Here is a 15,301-nt window from a genome sequence, read left to right on the forward strand (position 1 = left end):
CCACCCGCGGACGCCGAGGGAGGTGTGGGCCCTGCAGCGTCGCGTAGTGTCCTAGTGCTGTTCGTCCGTGGTCCTTCTCTGCTGAACGTCTTCCTAGCCCGGAGCACGGACTTCACTTGTTTTGGAAACAATGAAATGAAGTGACTTCTCCCCCAGTTAAAGACAGTTTCGTGGGAAGTTGTTTTTTCCGACAGGAAGCTTGCAGATTTCTGTGAGTTCCATACTTGTAATGTGTGTTATTGAGGGCTTTTGGAGCGATGTGTAACAGCACAGGTGTCACTTTTAACTTCGGAAATGATGTATTTGTGCCTTTTTTCATAGCTGATTGTATTTGAAGTTGGATCTCATTCTCCTGAGTAGGTGACGAGCCTGTTTGTGGGTTTCTACCCGCTACGATTGTTTTTCTCTGTTCTTGATACCAAGTTAAAAAGAGATATGGTGTCTTATGAAGGAAACAAAGTTAATTCAACATAAGACAAAAGTTCTCCTTAATAATTAACTCTGTAAGAGTAACAATATAAAATAAAAGCTTATGTAATAAACTTTATAAGAGTAAACTCTTAATCAGTTAGGTCAATTGTCTAATATAGATAAATCTTCTTGTGCTGAAGCACCGCAGTAGCAAGATAACTTTTAACTGTTAAGCTGTGTTCAGTGAGTACAGCTCTAAGGAAAGTCATGTGAAATTTGAGACGTCTGAATCAGTCTCTGAAATGATAAGCTGTCATATAATTGAGGAAAAAGGAATACATGTTTGTTACAAACAAGATGATTCAATGACTTGTATGTTAGTTTGTATTGTGACCCCTTGATAATTTTTTAAGAAGCTATTTCAAATGCTTAGCAGATGGTACTTTGAATTCTTGAACTGTGGAGTTTGGTGGGGTTTTTTTATTATTCCTGCTAAAGCATGAATCACGAATCGTTACAGATTAAATCCCAGATATTTATAATGTGAATAACCATGTTCCAAGAACTGGTAATTTGAACAGTGTTTGATGGGTACTGCATTATATTTGAATCTTGATGAGTTTCAGTGCTCCCCCAGAAGTTTCTGACAGTACACTTCCGTCATGTGAAAGATTAAAGTGTATTTTTGTGTAAGCTTGTTAACTGTATCTGAACTGTAATTTACCTTGTGTTTTTTTTCATCACTAATAAAGGTAAAACATACCCTTTAACTTAAAACAAACCATCAATTAAGACTTCTGTTATCCTTCAGTAGCTTTTTTCTGCTCTGCTTTTGCATTTCACCTGAAGAGATGCCTGTAAATGCGTGTGCCAAAACCCAGTATTTTTACTGTTTGTTTTTTTTAACAGTAGCAGAAAAATTGTGGATGGGTGTATCTTCATAGTGTGCCATTCTACTCATTTATTAAGGTAGTTTAATCAGGATTGCTACATCATTTGGTTCTAAATGATCTGCACTTGCAAAGAGGATGTTGTCCATTCATGTTGCTTTTTGACAATTAATCTAGTGTTAAAATGAAATTTAGATGAGCGCCAGGTGAGTTTAATAAGAAATGTGTTGCAGACGACAAACAGGGAGCAGTTTTGATTAAGTTCCCCAGAGATCCCTGTTGAAAGCATAAACTTAAGGGAATTGCTGGAACTTACCCAGAATCCAAAGAAGAATTAAGGCTTATTTTCAGAAAGCTTAAAAAAAAAAAACCCAGTGAAAAAAGATACAGATCATAGTTAAGTAGTTATCGGCACTTTTGCTAGATCTGAAGTTTGTCCCTGATATCTTGAGATGCTCCAGGGGGAAAAAAAACAACTTATCTAAAAATGTTAAGATTACTCAATAAAAAGAAGCCTTTCAATTAATTTGCTTAGTATGTCTTGATTAGTATTCCTGTCGGGTTTTATTTTTACAGTGATTAAATGGTCACTGCTGAACAAACTTAATGCTGTTATAGTCTGATAGGCTTAAACTCTAATATTTGTACACTTTCCTGCACTGTAATTATGGCATTTCCAAACCTCTTAATTGTTTTGCTTCTACAGGTGACTGGTGGAAGAGAAAGACCTGTTCCTGACTATGTCGAGGAGAAAGTTGGACAATAAAAGCCTTTCTGGCTTGTTAGCCACATCTCTGCAGACACAAATCAAGGCAGACAATTTCCACAATTTCTATATGCTTGAATCGAAAGAGCTAGGAAGGTAAGATTGTTCCTATTTATTTTATTTTAGTAAGAGGAAATTCTGCTGCAAGAGAATTCCTTGTACAACGATAAGACTTTTTCTGGCAAACTTTTATGGCAGTAGATGGGGAGTAATGAAGCGTGCCTCTCCCTTTCCCTAGCCCCTTCTTGCAGTATCCAGTATTGCAGTATTCTCTAGGGACCCCAGAAAGGTACAGCAAGACAGAATTTGCCAGCCTTTTCCATGTCAGAGCGATCCAGCCTCTTTTCATAGGCATGTTGATCTGAGATTATGTTCCTTTTTGTCCTTTTTCCTGTCTAGTCACAGATCATCTTCCAGGTGCATAAAGTAGAGGTGACATAGGGTAATGCTGCAAGACAAAGAATGGGTATTTTTAGTTGGTTGGTCTGGTGGGTTGGTTGAGTTTTTTGAAGTTCAGAAAACAAAGACCTTTTTCTGTCCCCTTCCCACCCTCAAGCAGTTAGTATAAGTTTCTAGCAACCTGTTTTCTCAGTGGTTTTGCAGCCTGCTTCCTTTGCTTGTGGGTTTGCAACAGTAAAATAGGAAATAAAAGAAAAAAACCCTTGGTGTTTATGATACTGTTCCAGACATTAGTTAATGCTTTTCTGAAATCTGTAGGTTAATTCATACCTTGAAAGCGTTCAGTGAGTGGCGTGTAAAGCTGTGCAAACATAGTGCCATGGTTGTGTTGGCAAGCTCCTTGGAGTGGCGTGGGCCAGTCTCACAGCTGTTGTGCCTTGCTGTGCTACACAGCATTCCTGTGCACCTGCAGCTTGTTTTGTCAGCAAAGATGCTCTTCTAAGTGTGATTTTGTAAGCTCTTCAGCCTTCATTGTTTGTGGGCTTTTGTAAAAATGCAACTTGAAGCCCATAACTTTTGTCTTTTTGGGTTTTTTTTATTAGCCCACTGTCAGCTCTGGTTCTGAATTCCAGGCTCTACAGAAGCCGTTGATGTGCATCATCCTCTAGAACTCCAGTATTCTTAAAGTGCTGGATTTTCATATTATAGAGACCTACAAGATGATGTTTAAGGCAAACAAAAGTACAGATTTTGTGTGGATTCCAAATCACAGTCTTTAATACTTTCTGTACATGCAAAACCAGACATAACAAAATCAGTGCCAAAATGCAAAGAAACAGAAGCAGAGTCATAAGTTTTCCAAACATACTTTTCCTGGCCTAACTGTGTGTCTGCATAAACATTTTTTTATAATGTTTGAAGTGTTTGCAACTCTTTGTAAGTGAGTAAAAATCCACCTTTCTTTGTAGCTTCTCTAAAACATTTAATAGGCTTTTCACTCGCAATTTTGTTCTTCCTCTTCAGGTAACTTAGTAAATAGTTCTTTTGTTCTTCTCTGCTTCGGCTTTCCAAGTCCCATTTCTTCCTCCCACACCCTTACCTTTTAGGTCCTTGGGTATTTAAGACATTGACTCATGAAGCAGGCAGGTTCTCTTTAGTAGGTCAAGGAGTTTTGTCCCCAGTGTGTGGATGGCTTGGCTTCTTTCGCAGTAATTGAATTTCTGTGGTTTATAACTTGGGATGTGAAAAAACCTTGACATCAAGTTTTATCTCCTAAAATGGGTCTGTAAAGTGTGACAGTTAAGCAGCTGCTTTGCAGGCAACACAGAGCGGGAACTACTTTTCTTGCTTCAATAAGCAGCACTTCAGATATGACATTTTTGCATTTGTGGGGAAATTCCACTGCTCTAAACCAACTTTTTATCTTAATTTTGTCTTGATAAATGGCACACTAAAAATGTCGTATAAACAAGTGGAAATTCTTCTATCAGCAATCTGGAGATACTGCTGACCCTTCAAAGCTGATAGTTTTTTGCAAATCTTCCTTGTAGTTGCTGCAGGTCTGTCGGGGAAGTTCTCATTGTTCTCATGAGACTCAACCAGTTCCCTTTTTTCAATTTTGTGGCTGACAGGGTGATGTGATGTTAAAACAAGAATGTAAGCTGTTGGGGAGGATCTTAAACTTTGTTACAGTACAAAACTAATCTCAATAACTTAAAATGCTCAGCAATTAATAAGCTGGTTTAACAACTGGGAAAGGACTTAACAACTATTTGTAAGCCTGAAGTGGCCAAACTGAAGAGTGTGCATGTATCATACTGCTAGCAAGTTCCACTTCTTAAATGAATTTTCCTTGTCGAGTTTTCTACTCTTACCTTTCTGAATCTAGTGCTTTAAAAAAAAGGCCAAAGAAAACCTACAACTAATGGATGTTGAAGTAAATCATGAATTTATTTCTAAGCAAGCAACAGCAGTGTGATTAAAGGTCAATTTTTAATAATTCAGTTGGTTTTGTACAAATTATTTAACAGACGATTATTTGCAAATGGAAGTCTATTTTTTTTTTTTCCCCATGAGGTGCTCATACCTTTTTTGATCAAATACTGAAGTCTAGCTTGTTTTCAAAAAAGCCTCGGACATGCCTGTAGTTTTTGAGATGTTCCTTTTAGGCATTAGGGGTTTTTTTTGCACCAGAAAGGCAAAGCGTGCAAGGTAACATAGTCTTTTCTACTGGAGAAGCCACTTCAGTCAAAAAAGCACAGCTCAGATAGCTCGTACTGAGCTTTGTTATTAAGTTTGTTCATAGTATGCTGTGGTAACAAAAAAACATTTTTTGAAGATGTGTAGATTTCATTCTTTGTACACAGTTTTATAACTGTCTTTTAGAACTTTACACAATTTATTTTAGCCCTTCAAGTTGTTTGCTTAAAGTGATGTTTCTTGTATCATTTCAAAACACTTTGCAAGTACACAACTAGGCATTTCTGGGAATGCAGAACTTATAAAACCTTGTTTTTTCAGGAGTTTATAACTTGGCTCAAAAACATGATTTTTTTTTTCCTCCTAATTTTTTAAAAGGTCAGCTTGGTGTTTTAACTACAGTGTGCGGTTTTCTTTTAAAAACGTTTCTTTGCCAAAATACATTTTTGTTTCCACGCTTAAGCAGTTGGCTAGGAAATAAAGCAGTACGCTTTGTCAAACTATAATTGAGAAAGAGAAATGCTAAGTAGTGGGTGTTTTACTGTTAGGATGTTTTTAAACATTTTGCAGATACCTTGGGTGTTTTGAGCTGTACTACATGATTTGTAGAGGGAAGTTCTCTTTGACTCTCAAATTTTCTGCACTGAACCTTCCTTTCCACTCCCCATTACACAAATATGATTTATTTTTTGTGTGCATCTTCTACACTTCACAGGGTTTTGCTTTGTTTTTTGCTGTATGCTGTAGGTGCTGTAATGTGACTCAGGGGCTTTAATATACATAATATCAAATAATAATATTGCCAACCTGAACAAAGGCCTTAGCTCCCTGGTAGGATCTCATAGCTGGCCTTGCTTTAAGCAGAAGGTTTTGCTAGAGACCTCCAGAAGCCCCTTTCAACCCAAGTTATTCTCTGATTCTGTGATGCTGCAGTGAGAATGTCCATGTAAAGTAATGCTCTGATTTAATGCTTAGATAGTTTGTATAAAGGGAGTTGTACTAGGCCTCACCAAAGCTTCATCTAGCTTAGTATCCTTTCTTTTACAGTGGGCCCCTCGCTACAAGAAGGACATTGAGGTGCTGGAGTCAGAGAAGGGCGATGAAGCTGGCGAAGGATCTAGAACACAAGTCTTACGAGCAGTGGCTGGGGGAACTGGCAATGTTTAGCCTGGAGAAAAGGAGGCTCAGGGGAGACCTCATCACTCACTACAAGTACCTGAAAAGAGGTTGTAGTGAGATAGGGGTTGGTCTCTTCTGCCAAATTAAGAAGTGACAGGATGAGAGGAGATGGCCTCAAGTTGCAAGGGAAGGTTTAGGTTGGGCATGAGGAAAAATTTCTTCACTGAAAGGGTTATAAAGTACTGGCCCAGGCTGCCCAGGGCGGTTGTGGAGTCCCCATCCCTGGAGGGTTTTAAAAGACATGTTGATGTGCTGCTGAGGAACGTGGTTTGATGGTGACTTGTCAGTGCTGGGTTAATGGTTGGACTGGATGGTATAGAAGGTCTCTTCCAGCCAAAACAATTCTAGGGTTCTATGAGAGTCGGTGTTCAGGAAATAGGATAAGAACAGGCCAAACATGGCATTTTCCTGTGTGTGTGTGTGTGTATATTTAGTTTCCAATTATTTGACATGCTTTTTTATTTCTAATGCAATTTCCATATGTTTTATGTCTTGGGTCTTAACATTTTCCCTTTTATTTTGCAGAGGAAGAAGTGCTGTGGTTAGAAAATGCATAGCTAAATCTACAGGCCAAGAGTATGCAGCTAAATTTTTAAAGAAAAGAAGAAGAGGTCAAGACTGCAAAGCAGAGATTCTGCATGAAATTGCTGTACTTGAATTGATGAAAAATAATCCTCGCATAGTTAGTCTCCATGAAGTCTATGAAACAGGAAATGAAATCATCTTAGTGTTGGAATAGTAAGTATGCCCTCATCAGATGTCCCACGTCCGTAGTTACAAATCTGTCAGTATATTCATTTTTTGCATGAGTTGCCTGAATGCCCTGAAGAATGACAACAGTATGCTATATACATTACGGTAATATTTCATTGTGGTTTACTTGATAAGATCTTTTGGTATGATTTATTTTCATGTAAATGCAAGAGTTGAATCGATTGCTGTTAATTTGAATCTTTGGGTTTGTACTTGTTTTTTTTACATCCACACCTATGAGTTACATCAAACAATATGAAATAAGACATAAACCAAAATATAGTAGGTGTCAAATAAAACCTATGGTAGTCCAGTACTCAGAATTAAAAAAAAAAGACTAAATTTTTTTTACAAAGGCTATCAAAAAATGAAAATTCATTCTTCTTGCTGCATAACTCAGTTTCATAGACAATTTCACTTAATTTCAAATTAAAATATTTTTTGTGCCTTTAAGTATTATCACAGGAAGGTAATTTTAGTTGAAATTTGCCTGTTTTTCAGTAGATTACTTATTTTGTTAGTTGGATTTTTGTAAAAAAGACCAAATCAATTTTCAGGTCAGGCTAACCTAATATAAAACCGACAAAATCCAGGGTGTAATTTTCTTTTTTTATTTCCTTTAAAAAATCTTTCTTTCAAGCTGACCAGACAGTATGTTCTTGAATCCCATAGGAATTACACAGTGCTTTGGTACATCTCAAGTCATAGAAACAAAAAGTAGCCAATAACACCAAGTACACATATTTCAGAGAAGCTGAGCCCGTCCATGTTCTGTGAACTTCAGTCACCCTGTGATGCCTTTTGGTGTCTGAAAACCTGCAATGCCTTTGCAGGTTCTGACCTCCTGAATTTAGTGGATTTATTGGTTTAAAACTGTTTGGCTTTTGGAGCTGTTTGCTCAAAACTTTCCATCTTTTTAGATGTTCCTGTGGCTTCTCATTAGCCCTGAAGTCTAATTTGAGTATTTATTTTGAATTTGAACTATCTTATCATATTTGCTCTGTGTGTAAATTTTTGTTTGGAGTGTAAGGAAGAAAAATGCAGTTTGAAATTAATTCAGAAAGTCTCTCGAGGATTTAAGTGTTCTGTGCAATGTATTTGAAGAGCTGTTAATGGTGGTATGCACAGACCATGATAAATTCCTTCAAATTGTCCCAAGAATGTAGCTAGATAATCCTTTAAAAAAAGCTGTTTTCTTGGAACTAAATGTTCCCTAGTATATTACTTGTTGTTCTGAGAAGGCTAAAACAATAAACAGTGTAGAAGTAAAGTCCAGATGACAAGTTTTGAGCTCTTATCAAGTGCAAGTTCATGTAAAAGCCATACTGATTTTCCTGCTGCTGTTTCAGCTCAGCTAACTCTGTCTTGCTTGTTAAAGCTCTGTAATGAAAAAACTTCCTTATGCTACCTTGGTCTTAATGGTCTGCTTTGTGGTAGTGCTCAGAAGCCTTGCAGGAAGCGTTCCTAGTTTACTGGGGTAAGCAGAGGGCTGATTACGCCTTTAAATTATGTCCTTCTGTAGCAGGGTACACAGGGGGGTTGTATGTTTCTCGTTATCAGAATTCTGAAGCAGTACTTGAAAAGACTTAATTTCTTGCAATTCTTTTATTCATAAAATAGTTCATAAGCATTTCCCCTTTAGTTGCGCTTTTCCTCCTACATATGGTCCTTGCTGTTGTTGGGTTGTATCAATGGGGTTCTTTGGAAGCTGTAGTATTGAGAATCAGTTTAAGTGCACATCTTCTAAAAAAGGAGAGCAATGGATGCTAAGCCAGCTTTGTAGAGGGAATTACTAAAGCCACAAGTGCTTCTTCAAAAGGCCCATGACAGAGGTTGTTACTTTTCTAATCTGAGGATCAGAGGTAATTGGGCGAACCCAGTTGTTCAGAGAGAATGCTGACAGCTGCACTAACTCACCCAGCTGTACTGGGCAGCTCTACTAATTTCCAAATCTCTCTCATTTTGTTCATTGAAGAACTAAGGCCCTAAGAGTCTAGTCAATGGTCAGTCTAATCTGCTGCTGCTTCCAGCAGTGATTGGAGGGAGATATTGTTTAGGAAGAGCTAAGAAGTGTATGAGCCTGTTTACTTTCTGCTGTCCATTCTGTTTGTGCTATTCCAGCAACTGGAGGTGCCATACTGAGGATACCATTCTGCCTCTTCTCTTCCTTTTAGTATCTGTTTATGGACCTGTAGTCTGTGAATATCTTTTTGTCCTTTTTTTGAACCTGGGGATACCATTTATGTCAGTGGTAATAAATTGTAGATGTTCGTTACCTACTGTGTGAGAAATATTTTCTTCTATCTGTTCTAACCTAATTGGCTAGTTTCACTAGGTGCCTCCTCTCAGATTGTGGCATTTGGTGAGTGAGAATTCTTTGTTCACCTCTAAACCAGCTTTGGTGTTTTTGTAAGCCTCGTTCATAGGCTCCCCCATGGTCTTCTATCCAAACTGTATGTCTCTCTGGTTTCTTCTCGTAAAGCAGCTGTTTGTCTTCTTACTTTCCCTTCTATGTATTTTCACTAACCTTACATGCTCTTGAAGATGCATAAACCAGAACTATGTGCTAAGACTTTATACTGAGTATCCTTTTGCTGCTTTCTGTTCCCAGCAGCACTACTGATTATAGCCACGTATGTCAGCTTTTATTTTGGCTACTCTGTGGATTGGTCCGATTAATTCAAAGAACTGTCAATGAAACTTTTTCTGAGCTGTAGCGCCAATTTAAAGTTTGGCATTCCATATTAGGTTTTTTCTGAGGATATCTTAGATTTCTGTACACTACAGGTCATCTGGTGCTCTTTTACTGGCTTTCTTGGTTGGTTGGAAACCTTGTTACAGTTTAAGTAAATTACATCTACTCCTCTTCCCCTCATCTACCTTTTGACATAAAGACAGCTAGGGGAGGCCTTCCTGACACCTCACAGAGCTCCCTCCTGTGGGTTAGTGACTGTTCATCTCTGTTGTCCATTATCTAACTTACTTATAGACTCTCTAATTTTGCTAATGCTGAATTTGGGATTAGTGATCTATAGTTTTGAGGTAGCGCTTTATCCTTAAGCTTGAGAGAAGCTATAGGCAGTTAGAGAATAGGCTGAACAAAGATTTCACATCCAGTGTGAAAGGAAGCAGCTGACACTGTGGCAAAATGTGTATAAAAGTGTATAATGTATGTAAAGGTGTATAATAGACCACGCACCACAAAGTTATTTCCGTGCTTCCTTTATGCTGTACTGATAGTACGGTTTTCTGTAGGTAAACAGCCTTCTTCTGAGGAAGATATATACAAGACATTGTGTGAAAACATGAAACTTGTCAAGCTCCTGTTTTTTGTTGTTGTGGAAATGGTTGGTCTTAAAGTGGCAGAGCTGAGTCCTTGTATTTCTGAGTATTCTGTGTCTGCTGAGTTCTGAAAGGTACTGCTCTCTACCTGACCAGGCAGTTGTCTATTTAATCGTCATCAGCATGCTAAATTTTCTTCCTGGTACCTCTCTGATTTTTAGTCTTCCTTCAGCATGACAGGACCTAGGGTGGCAAGTATGCCGTTTCTTCCCAGTCCGGAAATATTCTTCAGCACCTCTAGGAATACTACTGGGCTTTCTCGCTTTGAATTATTTATGGAACTAGTCCAAGGGAAGAAATTGTAGATCTGATGTGAAGATAAAGGCTGCTTCTGTTAGGGAATGATGATAGAACTCATCTTCTTGAAGGCACCTTCACACTCACTTAAAGAACAGCATGCTTGAGGGTACCAAAGCATTAATGCAGTTGTCAGCCACAAAGTTCTGTTTCACTGTCCCAGCTGCTGTTGCTGGCTATGACAAAAGAAAAAACATTCTTTTTTTTCCCCTTCTCTGTGCACTTACATGATGTGTCTTGGCATAAATGCGTGTTTAAAATAAAAAACAACAACAACGTTTCCAGCCTCTCTAAGAATATGAATATACATTATATAAAAAGGTACTCTGTATAAATACAAATTTTCTAAGGTTAAGCTTGAAAATTCAGACTTAATACAAAAGTGTCCTTGAATGTGTTTCAGTGCTGCTGGAGGAGAAATATTTGACTTGTGTGTCCCAGATCTGGATGACAGAATTGGTGAAAGGGACATTGTAAGACTTATAAGACAAATACTTGAAGGCGTTTGCTGCTTGCATGAAAACAATATTGTTCATCTTGATTTGAAGGTGAGGCTGCAGCAGACTTTATTTTAATACTTTATCTCCTGTTTAATACTATGATAATCAAAGTAATTTGTTAAATACGTAACAAAGATGACGAGAAAAAGTAGTGTATTAGAGATTAAATAATTTTTACAAATAAAACTTAGCAATAAGTATTGCATAATAAAAACTAATGTCATGTAGTACATTGGGGGTTTTTTGCTTGTATTTTATTAATTGAGAATTAAATCTTTTCCATTCTAGCCTCAAAATATTTTGCTGAGCAGCATCAATCCTCTTGGTGATGTAAAAATTGTAGATTTTGGCATGTCTCGGAAGCTTGAGAATTCTGGTGAACTGCGGCAGATCATGGGTACGACAGAGTATCTAGGTATGGAGGACTTGTTTCACCATTTCTGCTGGGTGGGTTTGAGAAAGCAAACAGTTCATATAACGTGCTTATCAACTTACCCGTTATTGCAAGGCAATATGATTTGGTCTGCTCTTCAAAAAAAAAAAAAGAGTGGTCAACAAATATTTGCACCAAAAAAAATTCCAGATTATATCAATAAGTGCACCTTAATTTCATGGTATAGTATTTACTGTGATGCAGATTGTTAAATCAACAAGAAATTTTGGCTGTTAAATTATTTTCATTGGGGTTGAAGTAAAACGTTAGCATGCACAAAGATGCTCTTTGAGTTAGGAATGCCATTCTGTATGGTGATTTAATAAGAATAAAATATTCCTTGGAAAGGGAAAGATTGTCATTACCTCTCAGCCCTCTCCGAGAGGCAGGTTTCCTTAATGACTTGCCTGCACTCCGTTTTAAAAGCACTTCAGTTTGCAGTGAATAACTTGCTGTCTAGCATACACTAACAGCCTCTGATCCTAAAATTGGCTTGGTTATCTGGCTTTGCAGTGTAAACATGCTGAAGCTTTATGCATTCCCCTTAAAAATCTGTATATTGAAAACCTCTTAGAAGAATTTCTTATGTGTATGCATCTGATTAGAATGTATCTTGGGACTTGGATAGAGCTTTAGGCCATATAGTGCCATTTTATTGTGAACTGATTAAGCATTGGTGTGTCTAATCAAACGGAAATAACTTTTTTCTACCCTTGTGGCTTGAAAATAATAAAAGTTGATTACTGAAGCTGCATGTTTAGTCTCATAACAATGGTTGGCAAAAAAACTGCCAGAAATGTAGCATATTATTCAAGACCACTTGACTAACCTATCTTAAAGCGTTTTTCTTCTCCCCAACTCTTTCTCTAGCTCCAGAAATCTTAAACTACGATCCTATTACCACAGCTACAGATATGTGGTAGGTTGTATGTGTTAATTCATTTTATCTGGGTAGATGTGACCACTTAATCTAGGGGTACAATGCAGACTCCAATGCACTTTTATCTGGCTTCCAAGAATACCGTTCTGTTGGCGGGCTGACCAAAAGATGGGCAGTTGGGAGAGGAAGGAGTCCTCAGGTTATAACTTGGGGTTTACAGGAGTTACTGTATATAGGGCTGAAGCCCTGTAGGGAATGCATGTGGCTTCTGAGCCTGCAAACTCTGGGTATTTGTTCTAAGGGAACAATAACAATGATTGCATGGCATACTTTGGGGATTAGTTACTCTTGGATGAGATGCTTCAGGTATTAGCTACCGTTGGACACTCCTCCCTCTCCGTGTCCCTATTATTAAATAATTTTATAATAAAACATTAAGTATACTTTAACTTCTACGTATTATCTTTAGAGCAATATCTGCAGAGCGAGTCATAAAAAAGTGAGACAAGTTTCTTAAACTAATCTACAACTTTATTCAGTATACCTTTGTAGCCTGTATTATCATTTTATTATCAATTTAATGAGCAGAGTTAGTATAAAGGCTGGCTCTGAGATATGTTTCCTTAAAGATACAATATTCATATGCTGCTCTTGAGCATCTAAATAATTAAAATTCAGTTTTAGAAGTTATGATTTAGTTACTCCTTTGAAGTTCTTAGCATATAATAATAATTAAGCTGTGTTTGAATGGTTTTTAACCACTTATTATTTGTCTGCCTTTTTTTTGCCTTTTTTCGTAATGATCTCTATGGCAAGAAAAGGGTATGTTGAACATAAGCAATTTTCAAAAATGCCTTCATTGAGAGATATACACAGCTTTCCTTGTGGATGCATGCGCATACATGCTTGAATTGCATAAAACTGAGATGTCATGTGATGTTTCTAATTCTTTGCGTGTGGCATACAGGAAATTTGATCTGCAGCACAGTAAATATGGGGGGTGTGTATTGTTTAGGTGTCCTAGTAGGATTATACACTGTGTTCTTATCTCAGGAACATAGGTGTGATTTCATACATGCTGCTGACACAAGAATCTCCATTTGTGGGAGCTGATAATCAAGAAACTTACCTTAACATATCTCAAGTTAACGTGGATTATTCAGCAGAAACATTTTCATCAGTTTCACAGCCTGCCAAGGACTTCATTCAGAAACTTCTCATAAAAAATCCAGAGTAAGTAACAAACTTCTCCAGGCAAGGATCTTATCTTTGATGTTTGTGGAGCACCTAGAAAAAGGGAGTGTTCATTTGGGAGCTTAATACTACTATGGGATCAGACAGACATTTCACAATGCCTTGGTATTATGAACTGGATATTGGAAAGCATACGTTTGTTTTTTCTATAAGGTACAGAAGGAATCTTTGGTTCACTCTCTGGCTGTCATTGTAATTAGGCTAGCACTTTGTGTTTTGTATTTTGAGTTAATTTTTCATTCAGAGGACAGATTATTAATAAACTCGATTAAAAGGTCACATTTTTGTCTATAATTTAACCTTTTACTGCACTGTCTGGAGAGACAAAATGCAATCTTTTTGATGCAGTGCTTTCTTCTTTCCTGCCTTACCTTCTTAGCATGTGTCAGAGCTATTTTAATTACATTTTTTGTATTTCTGAAGTTAACTTAGGCATCTTTACCCTTTTCTCTTTCAAAGGGAAAGACCCACAGCAGAGGCCTGTCTTTCTCACTTGTGGTTGCAGCAAGGGGAGTTCATCCTCTTGCATAGCCCTGAAGAAACATGTTGCTCTTCTCTAATGCCAGGACACACAACTAAATGCTCAGAAGAGCGGAATGCAAAATCCAGTTGTAATGGTACGTGTAGTGACAAGGAAGACAAAGAAAACATTCCAGAGGACAGCAGTACGGTCTCCAAACGTTTCCGTTTTGATGATTCATTGCAGTATCCCCAGGACTTCGTGACAGACTTCGTATGTTAATATGTAATAGAGACTTTCATGAAGTGAACTTAGCACAATCTGTTCCAGTGGTGAATATAAGATTATGGCTTGCCAATTCATGCAGCATTGGAATACTGGAAATGCACTTTGATTCTTTTGTACTGGTGCTTCTTTTTTTTTATCCATTGCTGGCAATGGATTTAAACCCTGAGAAATTTGGGTTGTTGCACCAATAAAATGAATTATTTTTTTTAAGAAGGTATAATTAAATATTTTTGCACTTTTCAAGTTTTAGTCCAAAAATTATGCCAGGCTGAGCATACTAAAACCTGAAAATGGGTTTGTTTAAACTCAAGCATTGCCAAACAGGGGTTGAATACATGCACACTTTTATGATTAGCCTCAGTAAGGAATTGTCGAAGCAGGGAAACAGAATCTAGCTGTCTCAGTGAGCTTATTTGTGACCATTCTCATTGCATTGAATGGAAGCTAGAGTTGGGATATTTGGGGAATACAGTATATCTGTTGGGGCCTTTTGGGAAACTGCTTTCTCTTTGGGATCGTTAGTGGGTAAGGAAATGTTTCTGCCTTACAGATCTGGTCCACTCAGGGTTCATAATCCATACTCTTGTGTTTTCCTGGGCTGGATCTCTGCAGAGCTTGCCTAGAAAATGGGTGGATTTGCAGACTTTGTGCCAGTGGTCCTTTGCTTCTTGCAATATTTGAAGAGGATGAGGGTCCTATGCTCGTGCAAATATTTGATAAACTTGTTAGTTTGCTTTCATAAAACCTCTCTGAAATAGTATCATCTACCTGTATGAACCAATTTCTCATCTATTAAAAAAACAACAAAAACCCTCAAAAGCTGGAAAGCTTCTTCAGACTTAAAAGTAGTAACTGAATAAACTGCAAACAACCATGTTTGCCAGTGAGGCTGCAACAAAAGCTTTTCATTATGCCCCTCTTACATAGAAGTGCAGTGCATCTGTCAATTATTGTTATCCACAGTAACGCAGCTTCATACCTGCTCTGTGAAATGGACTGCAGGGTGTTTGTATTTAAAGACAAACTTCCTAATAATTGTTTTAAGCCTTTAAATTTGGTTTGTTTAGTGTTGGGGTTTTTTTTAAGGTTCTATCCCTTTCACTTCCTGTTTCTGGGCTCCGAGGAAATGCTGCCTGTGTCAAGTTTTGACCTAGAGCAAATACCAATCATGCCTTAACAGCCTGAAACTAATACTGACAAGATAAAATCGGAATTGTAACACTGAGGCTGGAAGCCTTTTTGTGTAGGGG

The 15,301-nt window shown here is 37.7% G+C and overlaps 1 protein-coding gene across 1 annotated transcript; it reads left to right on the forward strand.

Annotated features, from left to right (window-relative positions):
• The first annotated feature begins 2,003 nt into the window (after nucleotides 1-2,003).
• Nucleotides 2,004-14,150, forward strand: STK17B (serine/threonine kinase 17b). The gene is made up of 7 exons (XM_010133384.1): nucleotides 2,004-2,163; nucleotides 6,370-6,582; nucleotides 10,640-10,784; nucleotides 11,025-11,151; nucleotides 12,040-12,088; nucleotides 13,103-13,282; nucleotides 13,763-14,150. The coding sequence occupies exons 1-7, from the start codon at nucleotides 2,042-2,044 to the stop codon at nucleotides 14,043-14,045; spliced, it is 1,119 nt and encodes a 372-aa protein (XP_010131686.1). The 5' UTR covers nucleotides 2,004-2,041; the 3' UTR covers nucleotides 14,046-14,150.
• Nucleotides 14,151-15,301: the final 1,151 nt, after the last annotated feature.

The sequence above is a fragment of the Buceros rhinoceros genome, unplaced genomic scaffold (assembly GCF_000710305.1).
Source record: "Buceros rhinoceros silvestris isolate BGI_N320 unplaced genomic scaffold, ASM71030v1 scaffold18383, whole genome shotgun sequence".
In the NCBI taxonomy this organism is placed as follows: Eukaryota; Metazoa; Chordata; class Aves; order Bucerotiformes; family Bucerotidae; genus Buceros; species Buceros rhinoceros.